This window comes from Triticum urartu, chromosome 4A (assembly GCF_056163025.1).
Source record: "Triticum urartu cultivar PI428250 chromosome 4A, HENAU_Tu73, whole genome shotgun sequence".
In the NCBI taxonomy this organism is placed as follows: domain Eukaryota; kingdom Viridiplantae; phylum Streptophyta; class Magnoliopsida; order Poales; family Poaceae; genus Triticum; species Triticum urartu.
The window spans coordinates 145,391,677-145,409,421 of NC_141876.1; the positions used below are offsets into that span (position 1 = coordinate 145,391,677).

General features: G+C 46.1%; 1 protein-coding gene across 1 annotated transcript; it reads left to right on the plus strand.

The window, feature by feature from the left end:
* The first annotated feature begins 216 nt into the window (after positions 1-216).
* LOC125551172 (uncharacterized) lies at positions 217-17,411 on the plus strand. The gene is made up of 13 exons (XM_048714330.2): positions 217-650; positions 1,242-1,358; positions 2,755-2,822; positions 3,017-3,116; positions 3,204-3,275; positions 4,101-4,160; positions 4,308-4,437; positions 4,513-4,703; positions 4,827-5,011; positions 5,244-5,371; positions 6,020-6,363; positions 15,402-15,636; positions 16,393-17,411. Exons 1-13 carry the CDS (start codon positions 384-386, stop codon positions 17,151-17,153), a joined length of 2,658 nt encoding a protein of 885 aa, XP_048570287.1. The 5' UTR covers positions 217-383; the 3' UTR covers positions 17,154-17,411.
* Positions 17,412-17,745: the final 334 nt, after the last annotated feature.

Below are 17,745 nucleotides of genomic sequence, written 5' to 3' on the forward strand. Positions count from 1 at the left end.
CCCTCACCTTTTCTACTTTGTTTATCGGGTATAATATTATATACATTGATGTTTGTATAAACTTGATTAAGCATAATAATATATTTTTCAGTAAAATAACAATATCTACAAAACTTGTATGCGTCACATTTTGATTTTTTAAATGAATTTTGAGAAAGTAAGTTAGTTTTCTTTTTATTTTTAGACCAAAGTTAGTTCTCTTTTTAAACTACCCAAACTCTGCTGCTCGAAGCCGCTAGGGTTTTACGGCGTCCTATCCCTCCGTCCCGGAGCCGCCGCCTTCTTCGGTCTCTCCTTCCAACCGTCCCTATTATCGTCCACCTCAAGTCCGGCCGAGCCGTCTTTCAGCCCGCCTCCAGTCACATACCCCTCACTAACCAGCGATGGCCGGCGCCGTCGGCTTCCTCGCGGACGTGAACGACCACTGGCTTAAGCCACGTCTGCTCCGAGTGGTGGTTGGCGAGCGGATGCCGCAGCCGGGGAGCACCGTTCCGCCGGAGGAGCTGGCCTTCATCCTCGAGGCGGTGCGCACGCACGGCCTCCTCACCGAGGTCCTCCAGGACCCGTCGGACCAAAAGCTCGCCGAGGCGTGGCGCGCCACGGTCGACGCCTGGGTCGAGCGCGTCGGCGAGCTAGTGGAGAGCGGCTCAGTACGTTGCCGTATCCCCCCCCCCCCCCCCCCCCCCTGCTTTCACCGTACTTTGCTAATTTGGTACTGTAAAAAGAATATCTCCACCATCCACCATAATGCTGAACTTGTGTTGCACTTGTATATACTAAACCCAATGTGACAAGGTGTGCGGATTTGAGCTAGTTGTTGCTATACACCACTGAAACTTTAATTCTGTTATGTTTCCTCAGTGCTACTTGTCATTACTCTCTTTTAAAGTTATTTATGTACTACTCCCTCCACCCGAAAAAGGTTGTCCCTTAAATGGATGTATTTAGCACCAAATTAGTGCTAGATACATCCATTTGAGGAACAAGCTTTTTCGGATGGAGGGAGTATGAATTATGCCATCTGGTGAGATAGTTTTATCTGGTATAAGTGTTATATTTTTGTTGTTCTGTGCTGCAGAAACATTCATGCTCGAACAATATACAACATATTCTAACAATAAAATCTAAACATCTGTAACTGTTTTTCTGATAGCTTTAACAGTTGTTAAATCTTTGATGTAAAAGAAAATGTATCAGACATGCTTTACTAATATTGGCGTCCTCTGTTTATAAATCTTTAGCCATATAGTTGTTGGTTGGGAACTTGTTTACTTGGCGTGACTTTCCAAGAGTGCAGCAGTGAGCGCTTTGCTGAATCATACTCTGATTGGTTTGAGAAGATTCTGAGGAACTTGCAGGTACTGCACATTGTTTGCTTCAGTTTTATGTGGAATTTTATGTTCTCGTTTTGTTTTTGTTCTGAGCAATTGTGTGCCCCCACCCCCTGACCCGGACCCCTTGTTTCATCACTGTTCTAATGTCTTGAGAATCCCATTATTAACTTCATAAAAAATGTGTTTAAGTTTGTTTGAATTTGTTGAGCTAATTAAATTCCAAGCAGATTATAGACAGGAAGGTAGTGATATCTGGAAGTATAGAGATATTCCAGATGTGATCAACCTTTGCTGGAATCACACTTGACGTCATACTATTTGATTGACCTCCTTCATGGATAAGACAACTTCCATGAAATGTAGATATTTCAGATGTGATCAACCTTTGCTGGAATTACACTTGGCGTCATACTATTTGATTGACCTCCTTCATGGATAAGACAACTTCCATGAAATGAAATATTTAGGTATTTCAGATGTGATCAACCTTCGCTGGAGTTACGTTTGACGTCATACTAGTTGATTGACCTGCTTCATTGATAAGACAACTTCCATGAAATTAAATGTGATGTTGAGATTTTCTACACCTAGGAGAAAACAGATGAAGAAGTCTGTCCTCGGCACTGATCTCTGTGGGAGTGATATCCGTGTAAATTTAGTGTCCCTTGGGTTAACTTAAGTCTGTTTGGCTTGGCACCTTCTGGCTGCCTGTGTTTGTGGTTGTTCATAACTTTCTTTGTGGATATTGCTATTTTTCTTTATTTCTGGTTATATTGTGATTGTTTTGAGGTCACATCTAAACCGAAGAATGAAATGCCAGTCACCATTTTCTTTATATTTAAATTGTAGGTGTTCAATCTATTATAAAACTGCATTTGTTCACTAGATCACTTTTCTCTAAATTTATTATATATCTGATGCATGCTAAGCTACCACCGCAACCAATCAATCGGAAATTATATTATGTAACGCCATCCATTTGATGTAAATATGAACCTTTATTGGAAAATTATATCACAAATTGAACTTGCAGATGGCATTTGTTCTCATTATTTGACCTATTCTGTATATTTTACCCCCTACATCCCATAATATAAGAGCGTTTTTGACACCAGTATAGTACTTCTGACAGGTGTGTAGTAGTACTAGTTATCTTTATGGCTTCACTGAGCTCATTGGCGTGGTTTTACACACTAGCAAGTTTGACTGATTGAGATTGAGCATGACCTATTTCAACAAACCACATCTAAAGAAAAACCCACCCTAGTAAAAGTTTTTATCGAAGATCTTAAATAATGCTCCCCAGGAGTTCATATAATCCATAGTCTTCACATCCCCAGAGAAAATTATCTTTCTAGTTTTCTCTTAATGAAACATTCTCATACAATTATTTATCTGATATATCTTTTTTTCCTCCTAGAAAGGACCACCTAGCTTGCAACTTGTTACTTTGGTCTCTTGTACTTCCATGTCTGATCTATTTGCGAGGTATGTCATGAAAGCTATGTCCTTTTACTTGCTCAAGCTGTCAAGCACATAGTTGGATTGTAGGTACTTCGTAGTATTGTGAATGTGATTATTTGAAACTAAAGCTCAACAATATGTCCATATCCATTGCCCTTTCTTTTGTGCGCTACTCTGTTTTGTTCAGTTGAAAGCAACATAACTTGTTCTCTGATTAGATTGGCGAAATATTTGAACTTAAAGAAAGAGGCATCATCCTTTGCTGGAAGAGTTGTTGAACCATTGCTGCTGCTTTTAAATGAAAATGGTCCAGTGGCGGTATGTTGTTTTCACCCACAGGCTTACTCTGTTTGATTTCAAGCATGCAAGAGTAAATATGTAATCTACTTCTGTCTGTATTTGCAGGATGAAGCGATTGATTTGCTAAGGACAGTTATTAAATTGTATCCCTCATCTGTAAATCGACACTACAATAAAGTATGTTTACATTTATGTTGTACTCCCTCTGTAAACTAATATAAGAGTGTTTAGATCACTAAAATAGTGTTCTAAGTGCTCTTATATTAGTTTACAGAGGGAGTAGTTCATTTCTTATCGTGAACACATATATTCTTCCTCCAGTTTACAGAAAACTTTAAGTTTTGGTTACGCGTTTAGCCAAAACTTATAAAACTTTGACTCTTATATCTCTTTAAAATACTCCTATTTATGTTAGCCACCTGAAATATTTCTACATGTACCTTTGTCTCGAGAAGTACTTCTATAAATCTAAATTTTACTGGGATTTAGAAATATATTTTCATAGAAATTAGTGGTCAAAGCTATGTTTTGGAGACCATGTCCATATCCATATCCAAAAGCTTATTGTGAACTGGAGGGAGTAGTTTTCTGAGTCTAGAAGGGAGAAAAGTTAATCCTTGAGAATAGCTTCGAAGGAAAAGGTTTGGTTAGGTGTTTTAATAAATAAAATTTTGTAAAAGTTGGTTTCTGGGTGGATGTAGGATCATAGAGTTGAAAGTTTGGAATATCTATTTTTTGTTACTGAATTGGAACATCTTTATTGATGATCTACATGAGCTACTATCAATATGTCTAATTGTGATTTAAATGTAGGTGCGTGGCACACGAGAGTTCTTTATGTGACATGTTCCTTTTAGATTTATTTGTCATGTGTCACTTATTTATCATTTTTTTAAAATTAGTTTCTAGTACATACCTCTGAAACTACAGCAAATGTACAACTCCCTACTATTTTACTGGCTGTTATATTATGTCATATTGTGCTTAATTTACACAATTCAGGTTGAATCCACCATTGCAGCAAAGATTATGAGTACAGAAGTCAATGTAAAATTATCAAAGGTGAGCACTGTATGCTTCATGCCTTATCTTCGAATTAATCTTTTTGGGATGCTGTGCAAAGTAACATTTGTGTGTTTTATTCTCCATTTTGATGTTCTTTCTTTGTGTTGACCAACCTCTGTTTTTTCGCATCTTCCAATCCTTCAGAAATTTGCGAGAGTCTTAGCAATGCTACCTTCTGTCCGAGTATCTGAGGGCACTTGGTCATTGATGATTCAGAAAGTACTGATTGGTATAAACAATCTTCTGAACGATGCCTTTGTTGGGCTGGAAGAAGGTAATGTTTGTCATGAGCTATTTTTATTTTTGGTTGTACCATTTTAGATTGGCTTTGAACAACTTATCTTTGCAGAAAAGAAAGGGCGTGAGATTATGATGCTTCTAGTTCCACCTGGTAATGATCCTCCACCAGTGTTGGGAGATCAAGTAAAGTTGGGAGGCAATCTGCATGTGACAAAGAAATTTCGTGTCTTCACTGTTCCTACCATTTCAGCCCTTGCCCATTGCTGCTGCATGATGCTGACTAGTTATTACCCGGTTCAGGTTTGTCCAAAGCCTCATCTCTTGGTACATTATCATTACTTATTACCTAATGGCGCTGATAAGCTACCATTAAACATTACATTGCTCTAAACCATATTGTTTTACCTGTCATTGTCAAAAAAGGTCACCGTTCCTGTCCGTGCTTTGATAGCTCTGTCACGGAGAGTGCTCTTAGTTGATGGATCATTGCGCAACAAGTCGTTTCCTTCAACTACTTCCTTGCACCAAGAGCTTATTTGTTTTGAGCTTCCATCATTGCATTCATCTTTCTTGGATTTGCTCCATGCAACTATTAAAGGAATGCGAAGGTACCATGTGTATTGCCTCTTATCACTATTATCTAAGACACATCTCAATGTATGTTTTCCACAAGTTTTAAGCTTGCATCAAATACAGCAACATAGACACAAGTGTTTGATAATAATACTTGAATTTTAAGTAGCTTCGGAAACTGGATTTATTATAGAAGTCTAATATTATTCTGGATCTGAATCTGTACTGGAAAAGAAATATCTAAATTATCTACTTGTCATATTGCAGCCAACTTTTACCGCATGCTGCTAATATTGTACGGCTTGTAACTGATTACTGCAAAATTGCGAAGTTACCTACTACGAGGACAAAAGTTTACAGCATTGTTCAGCTGTTGCTGACCTCCATGGGTGTTGGTAGGTGATTCCTTTTGTTTGTTTGTTTGTATGCTCACAGTTGCATGATTTTATATTTTAAGACAAGTTTTTACAGCGAGTTGTTTTGTCATAATTATGTTTAATCATACCTCAGGGTTGAAATGAAATTGGATCTGCCTGTTTACAGAGTCAGCAACAATTTAACAATGATTCCACTTATTTTAGAGTGGAGATAGAACACTAATTCTTGACTTTTTTTCCTGTTGCCACTGCGGAGAAATAGTTTGAAATGCATCATCCTTCAAATACTTTATTTGTGGCATGTTCTGTTTGCACATGCGGGAAAACTATCATTGGTTTGAGGGATATAGTTTTTCTGTTCAGACAAACTTTTGTCAATGATGCTCTCTCAGAACTCAAATTTAACAACAGGCTAGATCTTTGAGGTATGACCATGCTGCATCCAGGGGCGTATGGTCTAAACATATTCCTCCATGTCTTCAAAACATGGAATCTATAACTTAACATTCACATTCCCTGCACTGGTCTGCCTGTTGTTTTTCTCTGTTGATTGACTGTCATACTTCGAGTTGCATCCATACAAATGTTTGGTACATAGCCTTGGTCGTCTTTTAGTCGATTGCGAGTCACGCCCATGGCTGAATAAATGATGTCTTTTGTTACCAGGAATGTCTCTCCATTTGTTAGAGGTAATAGTCAGCAATGCAGTTGGTGATCTGGATGATAATTGTGTAAAAGAAATGACTCTATTCAGCACAAATCCATCAAAAGGGACTAGTGAATCTTCGTCAAAAAGTTACTCCAAGAAGAGGAAGCAAGAACCACAAATACAAAATTCACATGCCTCGGGTTTGGAGAAAGCAGCAATCAGCCCAAAGAAAATGAAAACCTCTTCCATGCCAACTTCATCGAAGGGAATGACCCCTGAAACTCCAGGAGATGTTAGAATGTTCACACCACTCTGTGTTAAAATAGCTGCACTAGAAACCTTGGAAATTCTTCTGAATGTGGTATGCCTAAAATTTATCTTTTCTCACGTGCCTATTATTCGGATTTTTTTCTTATTACTTCTCTTGTTATACTTGTTAGTAGAAAGAGCATAGGTAAGTCTGATTTGGGACTCAATTTCTGGTCTGTTATGAATGTAGCTGGCTAGGCTTTACCCCTTGTTTATAGCTGAAAGGAACTACTCCCTCCGTCCCATAATATAAGAGCGTTTTTGACACGTTTTTGGCCATAATATAAGAGCATTTTTGGGATGGAGGGAGTACTACAGAACCACCTCATTGGCTTTCTTACAGCCTAAGACTTCTTGACTTGACACACTGACTTTTAGCCTAAGACAGACTTGACTCACTAGCTTATACTACCTAAGGAAAAGACTTGACTCATTGACTGACTGCAGCACCATCCCAAACGCGTAGCACGCAGTTCATGGAATTTCACCCGCCCTAGTCCTTAGAATGTCAGTGAATTGGTCTGTGGTGTTGATGTAGTTGGCTCTGACACTCCCATCCTCCAAGCAGTCCCTGATGAAATGGTACTGTAGATCGATATGTTTGCTGTCCACCATTAGCTTGACTGCCTCAGCTTCTCTCCCATTGAGTTCATCAAGCAGCCGAGCCAGCCAAAGTCCTCGTGTTGCAGCAGATGTGGCAGCCACATACTCTGCCTCACAGGAGGACAGAGCCACCACTCGCTGCTTGAGAGACTGCCAGCTCACCAAGCTGCTACTGAGGAAGAACATCATGCCACTTGTGCTCTTCCTGGTGTCAATGTTACCGGCGAGGTCACTATCAATATAGCCAATCAGCCGTGTCTTTCCAGTCTTCCACCTGTAGTGTAGACCGTAGTAGCTTGTGCCAGCGATATAGTGAAGGATGCGCTTCACTGCCATCATGTGCTCTTGTAGGTTGCTCCATGAAGCTACCCACAAAGTCGATGGCGAATGCCAGATCGGCCTTGTGCTTTTGTGGGCTGCCAACGATCCTTTGATACTCTGTGGCATCCACCTTTTTTGCCGTGCTCTCACGGCTCAGTTTCGGTTGCCCCTCCATCAGAGTGTGAGCTGGGTGGCAGCCTTCCATTCCTCCAAGCTGAATGCGCGATGCATAGTGTGCCTAACATAGTCTGATGCCATAGCCATCTTGCTGGACTTCGATTCCGAGATAGAATGACAGCAGTCCAAGGTCACTCATCTGGAATTTTGTTTCCATCTTGTCCTTGAAGCTCTCAACTCCGCCTATGTTGTCTCAACATAGCCGGTCCCAAGCCCGGGTAAAGGAGGAGGGTTGTGATAGGCTTGGCGAGCCAACGTAAAAACTCAGCCACTCTTACGGAGATGAAACCCAAAAAAAGATTTTTGTGGGGACCGGATTATCCTGGTCAAGTTGGTAGTTGAGGACTTGGTTCTCAATGTTATCAGAGCGTATGCCCCGCAAGTAGGCCACAATGAGAACACCAAGAGGGAGTTCTGGGAAGGCCTGGAAGACATGGTTAGGAGTGTACCGATTGGTGAGAAGCTCTTCATAGGAGGAGACCTCAATGGCCATGTGGGTACATCTAACACAGGTTTTGAAGGGGCGCACAGGGGCTTTGGCTATGGCATCAGGAATCAAGAAGGAGAAGATGTCTTAAGCTTTGGTCTAGCCTACAACATGATTGTAGCTAACACCCTCTTTAGAAAGAGAGAATCACATCTGGTGACTTTTAGTAGTGGCCAACACTAGCCAGATTGATTTCACCCTCTCGAGAAGAGAAGACGTGCGTGCCTAGACTGTAAGGTGATACCTGGAGAGAGTGTTGTACCCCAGCATAAGCTGGTGGTTGCTGACTTCCGCTTTCGGATTCGTGTCCAGCGGGATAAGTGTGCCAAAGTCGTTAGAACGAAGTGGTGGAAGCTCAAGGGGGAGGTAGCTCAAGCGTTCAAGGAGAGGGTCATTAAGGAGGGCCCTTGGGAGGAAGGAGGGGATGCGGACAATGTGTGGACGAAGATGGCGACTTGCATTCGTAAGGTGGCCTCGGAGGAGTTTGGAGTGTCCAGGGGAAGGAGAAGCGAAGATAAGGATACCTGGTGGTGGAATGATGATGTCCAGAAGGCGATTAAAGAGAAGAAAGATTGCTTCAGACTCCTATACCTGGATAGGAGTGCAGACAACATAGAGAAGTACAAGATGGCGAAGGCCGCAAAGCGAGCTGTTGGTGAAGCAAGGGGTCTGGCATATGAGGACCTCTACCAACGGTTAGGCACGAAGGAAGGCGAAAGGGACATCTATAAGATGGCCAAGATCCGAGAGAGGAAGACGGGGGATATTGGCCAAGTCAAATGCATCAAGGACGGAGCAGGCCAACTCTTGGTGAAGGACGAGGAAATTAAGCATAGATGGCGGGAGTACTTTGACAAGCTGTTCAATGGGGAGAATGAGAGTTCTACCATTGAACTGGACGACTCCTTTGATGAGACCAGCATGTGTTTTGTGCGGCGAATCCAGGAGTCTGAGGTCAAGGAGGCTTTAAAACGATGAAAGGAGGCAAGGCGACGGGCCCTGATTGTATCCCCATTGAGGTGTGGAAAGGTCTCGGGGACATAGCGATAGTATGGCTAACCAAGCTTTTCAACCTCATTTTTCGGGCAAACAAGATGCCAGAAGAATGGAGACGGAGTATATTAGTACCAATCTTCAAGAACAAGGGGGATGTTCAGAGTTGTACTAATTATTGTGGAATTAAGCTGATGAGCCATACAATGAAGCTATTGGAGAGTCATTGAGCATCGCTTAAGAAGAATGACAAGCGTGACCAAAAATCAGTTTGGTTTCATGCCTGGGAAGTCGACCATGGAAGCCATTTTCTTGGTACGACAACTTATGGAGAGATATAGGGAGCAAAAGGACTTGCATATGGTGTTCATTGACTTGGAGAACGCCTATGATAAGATACCGCAGAATGTCATGTGGTGGGCCTTGGAGAAACACAAAGTCCCAGTAAATTACATTACCCTCATCAAGGACATGTACGATAATGTTGTGGCAAGTGTTCGAACAAGTGATGTCGACACCGATGACTTCCCGATTAAGATAGGACTGCATCAGGGGTCAACTTTGAGCCCTTATCTTTTTTGCATTGGTGATGGATGAGGTCACAAGGGATATACAAGGAGATATCCCATGGTGTATGCTCTTAGCGGATGATGTGGTGCTAGTTGACGATAGTCGGACGGGGGTAAATAGGAAGTTAGAGTTATGGAGACAAACCTTGGAATCGAAAGGGTTTAGGCTTAGTAGAACTAAAACCGAGTACATGATGTGCGGTTTCAGTACCACTAGGTGTGAGGAGGAGGTTAGAGCATCTCCAGCCGTTCGCCCTCCCAGGACGCCGAAAAAACGCGTCCTGGGGGCGAGTCGACGAGATTTTCGGCGAGGAGGTTAGAGCATCTCCAGCCGTTCGCCCCCCAGGACGCCGAAAAAACGCGTCCTGGGGGCGAGCCGGTGAGATTTTCGGCGTGGGGGCGACTGCGTTCCCAGTCGTCACCCCCAGGTCGGCCCCAGGGCTAAACGAATTCGGCGTTTTTTTGGCACAAACTCGTCGAAATTCATCCAAACTCGGCGACATTCATTCAAATTTGTACAAAAAACAAATAAAAAAAAACAAACACGGCCTAGCTATGCCGTCCTCGCCGCGCCTCGCTGCCGTCCGACTTCTACATGTCTAGGCGCTTGTAGAAGTCGGTGTAGTCTCCGCCGCCATCGTCGTCCTCGTCCTGCCACCTGCTGTCGTCCCTGCTGCAGCCCTGTCCAGGGTCGCCGACGCGGGATGGCCCGGCCTCCTCCTCGTCGCTGTCGAGGTAGAGGACGCCGTCCACCTCGCGGACGGGGCGGGGGTGGCGCGCCTTGAGTTCCTCAAGGGCGCGGCGCTGGCGAGCCACCTGCTCGCGGACGTAGTCCTCCCTCGCCCACCTCAGGGCCGTCTCGTCGGCGGCGGCCATCGCGAGGTGCTCCGGCTTCACTGGGAGCAGGGGAGGCTTCGGCTCGGTTTTCGGCCGGACACGGCGCATGCGACCGCCGCGACCTTCCTCGGGGATGGTCAGGGCGCCGCTGCGGGTGCGGCGCCCTAGCGGGGACTCCCCCGCCGTGTCCTGTGGCTCGTGCTTGACGGCGAAGGCCGCCGGCGAGCCGCCCGAGGAGGAGGTCGTCGCGTCCGACAACCGCCGCGGCATCCACGAGCTGCCACGGCGGCGAGAGAAGGACGGGGGTGCGGGGGCGGGGTACTTGAGGCGCGGCGTGTTGCCGGCCTCGATGTAGTCGAGGACGTGCTCGAGGGTGCGGACGGGCACCCCCCACCACTTGCGCCGCCCTTCGGCGTTGTGGCGGCCGCGAGGCACGACGCCGTTGGTGGAGGCGATCAGGCCGTCGCGGCGGTGGTCGAAGTAGATCTCTGCCCGCCGGTCCGCCCCGGTGGGAGCGGGTGGCACCGGCACGCCGCCGGCGCTCAAACGCCACGTGCCCGGCACCCTCATGTCCGGGGGAGCTGGGTAGTCGGCCTCAAAAAGGAGGCGCGCCTCCCACTCGTGGAGGTGGCGGCGGCCGAAGCCGTTCTTCGCCGCGGAATCGCCTGGGTACCGCGCTGCCATTGCTCGTCGGTGGGGGAGTGGAGTGTGCAAGCGCGGGGGGGGGGGGGGGGGGGGAAGAGAGGCGATGTGCTGCGGTGTGGCGTTCACCGGCGAGGCGGGCGTCTTTTATAGCCGGAGCTGGGGCGGCGGGAGGTGCATGCCAGGCGACGCGTGGCGGGCGGCCGTGGCGCTGGGCCACGCGACGCTTCACTGCGCGGCATCAATGGGCATGCTGACCGGCGCGCTGCATCGCGGCAGGCGCGTCATCAATGGAGGCGAAGGCGCGGCAGCGCGGCAGCTTTGGCATTGATTCCCGCGGGAAACGAGGCGATGTGGACGACGAAGCGGCGCGTCGCTGACAGGGCGGGCCCATCACAGTTCGCGCCAAAAATGGTCCGTCCGGCGCCCCCAGGCGACCCCAGCGCGCCGGGTTCGAGTTGGGTATGCTGGCGTCAATTTCGGCCCAATCCGGCGGAAAACAGGCTCCTAGGGGCGCGACTGGGCCATTTTTTCGGCGTCGGCGCCGAAAAAGTGGCCTGGGGGGTCTGTTGGGGGCGCGGCTGGAGATGCTCTTAGCCTTGATGGCCAGGTGGTACCTCAGAAGGACACCTTTCGGTACTTGGGGTCAATGCTGCAGGAGGATGGGGGTAATTGATGAAGATGTGAACCATCGAATCAAAGCCGGATGGATGAACTGGCGCCAAGCTTCTGGCATTCTTTGTGACAAGAGAGTGCCACAAAAGCTAAAAGGCAAGTTCTACAAGACGGCGGTTCGACCCGCAATGTTGTATGGCGCTGAGTGTTGGCCGACTAAAAGGTGACATGTTCAACAGTTAGGTGTGGCGGAGATGCGTATGTTGAGATGGATGTGTGGCCACACGAGGAAGGATCGAGTCTGGAATGATGATATACGAGATAGAGTTGGGGTAGCACCAATTGAAGAGAAGCTTGTTCAACATCGTCTGAGATGGTTTGGGCATATTCAGCGCAGGCCTCAGAAGCTTCAGTGCATAGTGGACGGCTAAAGCGTGCGGAGAATGTCAAGAGAGGGCGGACTAGACCGAATTTGACATGGGAGGAGTCCGTTAAGAGAGACCTGAAGTATTGGAGTATCACCAAAGAGCTAGCTATGGACAGGGGTGCGTGGAAGCTTGCTATCCATGTGCCAGAGCCATGAGTTGGTTGCGAGATCTTATGGGTTTTACCTCTAGCCTACCCCAACTTGTTTGGGACTAAAGGCTTTGTTGTTGTTGTTGTTGCTCGTCCTTGAAGCTCTCCACTGCTCCCTTGGATGAACCAGTGATGATTGTTAAGCTTCATGCACTAGCCAACGCAACCAAAAGTTCGAACTGATGGAAAGGGCTAGGCAATCCACATATACACTTCAACACCCCCTCTCACGTGTGACGCAGAAAGTCAACACGTGAACAGACTCAGAGGTATGGCTCAAGAGGCCTATAAGTGGACAAAAGGGGGCAGCAGTAATTTTTGAATAAATTGCCAAAGCTAGGACTTGAACTCAAGACCTTAGACTTTGATACCATGTTAAGCTTCATGCACTAGCCAACGCAACCAAAAGTTCGAACTAATGGAAAGGGCTAGGCAATCCACATATACACTTCAACAATGATCAAACCATCCACAGACTCCAATGGGCACGATTTCGTCACCGGTGACGCTCCGGTGGATCGCGTGCTTGTGCCCGCTATTTTTGAAGCCAATTTCCTTGAGCGTGCAGTAAAGCTTCGCGTCCCGTGCTCGTGGCGCCTGCCTAAGGCCATAGAGGGCCTTGCGCAGCCGCATGACTTTTCCTTTTTCTCCGGTGATGATGAACTGAGCGGCTGCTTCACATAGACCTCCTTCAGTTCTCCATTATGGAAGGCTGATTTTACGTCCATGTGGTGGACGGGTCACCCCTCCTGGGCAGCCAAAGCAAGCAGCAGACGGATGGATTCCATGCGAGCCACAGGCTCAAAGACTTCATCAAAGTCAATGCCGGCTTGCTGCACGAAGCCGCATGCAACCAGCTGTGCTTTGTGCTTGATCACCTTACCAGTTACATTTTTCTTCAATTTGTAGACCCATTTGAGGCCTACTGGTCGATGCCCATGTGGTAGATCGACGAGCTCCCATGTCCTGTTCTGCTCCACTGCATCCATTTCCTTGCGCATGGCTGCTTGTCATGCCTTGTCTCTCTCAACTTCTGCAAATTAGCACGGCTCCCCCGTGCTCGACGAGTGCAGCTTGGCATCGAGGTTGCGTGGCGCAAGTCCAGGCAGTGGTTCTCTAATCAGATTCTAGACCATGCGATAGCGAACTGGTGTGTCGCGGTGAGCAGCATCGAGTCGATCATCATGTGCTGGTGTTGTGACAAATTCTGGAGTTGCTGGAGCTGATACAGGGATGGTGGTGTGGCAGGTGAAGTACCCCGAGTCACATGTCCTGTTGACACAGGCTCAGCTCGCCCTGAGCTGGACGCGTAGCTGGGCGCCTTCGCTGCGTGAAGGTAGATGTACTGGATATCGAAGTTGCTGCCTGAGCGTGCGCTGTCGTCCGCTCCCCAATATCAGCCACGTTCTTCATCAAAGATGACATAGTGGGCAATGCAGATGCGTCTTGTCACAGGGTCCAGCAGCTGGTACGCCTCACACTTTCCTAGCCGATGAACACAGCGGGAGAGCTGCGGTCTTTTGAGCTTACTCAGGTTACCCTGTTAACATACGCCAAGCACCCAAAGGTGCGAAGGTTGTGGACAGCCGGCTTGTGGTCTTGCCACGCCTCGCAAGGTGTCTTTTCCAGCAAGGGATTTAGTGGGAGCACGGTTGAGCAGGAAGACAGCAGTGCTCACAGCCTCCCCCGAAAATTCAGTTGGCGTGCTCCTCTGTTTCAGCAGAGCATGCACCATTGCCACCACCGTTTAGTTTCGCCACTTGACGATGCCATTTTGCTGCGGGGCGTAAGGTGCAGAGAAGTGGTGCTCGATGCCTTCATCAGCAGTAAGCGGCAAACCTGGTCGAGATAAACTCGCCGCCGTTGTCCGTGTGGAACACGCCCAGTTTGCATCCGCATTGAACTTCTGTTGCTGCCTGAATTCTTTTGATGACATCAGGTGTGCTGCTCTTGCCAGCCAGGAGCATCACCCACATGTAGCGAGTGGCGTCGTCCACAAGCAGCAAGAAGTAGCGCTGTCCTCCAGGTGTCGCCGGTGAAACAGGACCACAGAGGTTGCCTTGAACGAGCTCAAGTAGCTGCTGCGCGCGGTACCTTGCTTGCCGATGAATTGTGCCACGTGACGATGCTTGGTGATGATACATGTCACAGAGCTGCTCCATGTGATCCGGCCGTGGCAGCCAGCGTGTCATGGCGAGGCATCACATCTTCTCCAATGCGTCGAAATTGAGATGCCCATACCTCATGCCACCGCAAGCCATGTCGTCGTGGCGGGGTGAGAGACATATTGGCTGGATCACCTGAAGATGTAGGAGGTAAAGGCGATTCCGGCCAGTCTAACCCGAATAAGGAGTCAACCTTGCTGATCCCAGATTCGAAGCACACGTCTTCTGATCAGCCCACATGCATTCTCATCTAGCTGACAAATGCTGATGATCGAGTTCTTAAGCCGTGGGATGTAGTGGACACCGCTGAGGGCCTTGTGTTCGCTGTTCTTGCCAGTGAATATGATTGTGTCCATGCCGCAGATTTTGACGATGGAGCCATCACTAAATTGGACTGTGCCGATGATCCTGTGGTCGAGCTCGGCGAAGGCATTGTCGCTGTTCTTGCCAGTGAATATGATTGTGCCCATGCCACAGATTTTGACGATGGAGCCATCACTAAATTGGACTGTGCTGATGATCGTGTGGTCGAGCTCGGCGAAGGCATTGCCGTGGCGTGTCATATGATTGGTGGCACCGGTATCGAGATGCCATCCTTCGACCTGCTTATCATTGTCGCGCAGAGTGTGGTTGCTGAAGCAATTCCTTTTTTTCATCATATATATAGAGTTGCGGAATAAATTGAAATTTATATAGTTTTATTCATATATATCAATAAAATATAGGGTTTAGAAGTAATTTTCTTGATTGCTCCCAGCCGCTCATCATTGTCACGTAGAGTGGTTGCTGAAGCAATTCCTTTTTTTAATCATATATATATAGTTGGGTAATAACTTGAAATTTATATAATTTGATTCAGATGACAATAAAATAGAGGGTTTAGAGGTAATTTTCTTGATTGCCATGCTGAAGATGTAGAGTCCCTTTGGAATGGGGTAGCTTTTATCATGAAATAATGACACTATGCACTACAATATCATTTAGAGTCATTTGCAATGTTATCTAATTGTCACAATGGTGCTTGGGTCTCAATTGTCTGTGGTTACATTGTCTGATGTATAATTGCAACAATCAGATGTAATATACATTTTATTGCCTTTATCAGGGGGGTTCATTGAGGACAGATCACTGGAGGGCAAAAGTGGACTTGCTCTTAATTAACATAGCTACAAGTGCTTGTGACTCAGGAGCAGGGTATGAGCCATCAACAACCAAAGTCGGGGAGACAAGCATATCAGACTTTCGACTTGCTTCATATAAGGCATTGCTGGCATCTTTTCTTTCATCTCCTCATGCCCGGCCACTTTATTTAGCCCAAGGAACTGAACTCTTCAGAAAAGGTAAAATCTCATGTCTATCATTTACTCCCTCCGTCCCATAATATAGGACGTTTTTGCAAGCTAATCCTATATTAGACTAGCCACAATGGGTAGTAACATAGACTAGTAACATGCATATGTTACTAGTCTATGTTACTACCTCTATAGTGGGGAGTAACATATGTGTAGTAACATGCGACACTTTATTTATTAAGCTATAGACTCATCTTGCCTTAATATGTGTGATGTTACTCATACTACTAGTAACTAGCTATGTTACCACTTTGCTCTCTCTCTTCATTTATTGCTTGCCACATCATCTATTTTATCTAGATATGTGTGATGTTACTACCTATGTTACTTCCATTGTGGGTAGTCTTATGGGATGGAGGGAGTAGTTGTCTACAGATGGAGTAATTAATTTTGTGTCTCGTAATTAATAGATGGTTAACTGAAAGGAAAAAGGGAGAGTTCTGCTTGAACTATCTCTGGATATATACAACAAAAGCAGGCCTTGTACTATTAGCTCTATGACATGGTGCAATCTGCAGCTAGATCAAAAGATAAAATATACTTGGTACATTCATACACATGATTCATGCCTGTCCACGTGAGCGCATGAGCTTGATTTGCCTTTGTGGCCTGTCGATTTGGTATATGGAAGGAGTTAGCAGTTGGCTAGGGTGGCTCCATATTTTCATGAAAGTAATAGTGTTGGCTAGGGGGGTTCCAGATATATCCTTTAAAGTAACAACTATCATCTCTTGTTTATTACAGGGAAGCTAGAGATAGGCACTACGCTCGCAGAGTTTTGTTCACATGCTTTGCTGGCTTTGGATGTTCTTACGCACCCTCGAGCCCTTTCTCTAGAAAAGGCAGGTCCTTTAGTCCCTGGACTCAACCGCAGTGAACCAGAAAAGGCAATTTTTGGTGCTGGCACATTTAACTTTTCACCATCCGAAGGGCAGCGCCAGGTTATTGCGGATGAAGATACTTATGATGATTGGTTGCCATCCATCAAGGATAATGAACCGACAGAAAAGTCCACTCTTGTAAAAGAAGTTCCGCAAATTGGTTCACATACAATTGCTGAGGCAGTAGAAGATGTTCCTGCATGCAACAGGAGTGATGCCATTATGGTGGTTGCGACCACAGAAAAAACCTCCCAGCCAATGACAGTGGATAATCCTTCTAGCTCCAATGCTGTTTCAAATCCAATCTACTCAAGGCCACCTGAAACACAGAAAGCCACAGCTACCCCCTTTCGAGAGGAAAAGCGTGCTGATCATGTTGATTCTCTTCTTCAGAATATTGATTCTCTTCTTCAGAATAAAAGCTCAGCTGCGGTCAACCTACCATTCCGCAATCTGGCAACCTCAGGTGATAAACCATCTGACCCAGGTGTTGCTGCTCCGAGCAGCTATAAAGATGTCTCTTCAACCCGCTTCATTCAGCCCATCAAGGCAGACTTGTCTGATACAGAGTCAGGAGACTCTATGCCAGAGATACAAGACGGCGACCCGGATTCTGACTATTGAGCTTCCTTCAATCAAGGACAAACATATACCCTTGCCTTTTTTCGTCCATCTTTATCAGCATATCCCTTGGGGTCAGAGCCATTTTTGCTATATATATGGCTCTGTTTATCTAAGAATGACCATCGGCTTAACGTTCGTGTATTCTGTTGCTTTCTGTACCTATGACACTTGCATGGTTTGCCAGCGCCTTTGTGCCCAGTGCAAGGAAGATGTGGCAGCTCTGTAGAAAAATTATACGAGGATTTAGTTATTTCTTTTTTTGAGGACTTGAAGAAGAGGGACAAGTTGACAAACGTTAACCATGAATTCCAAGCCAAGAATCGCCAGCTGTTCAAGCAGAACAATAATATAAAACGCCAATGGTTAACTGTATAACACTTGCTGAGTTGGGTAGAACTAATTAAGCTAGACTCCATTCACGAAAGCATGAGTACAAGCACTTGTTTTTGACATCAGATCTTGTTGTAAGGTAACCATTGTTAATTAACTTCAGATCATCGTAGAAGCAACAAAAAGAAACATGGTATCAAAAGGAAAAAAAAAATATGAGACCAGGTCTCACGGTTAGCAGGTGAGACTCGTCCTGACACGT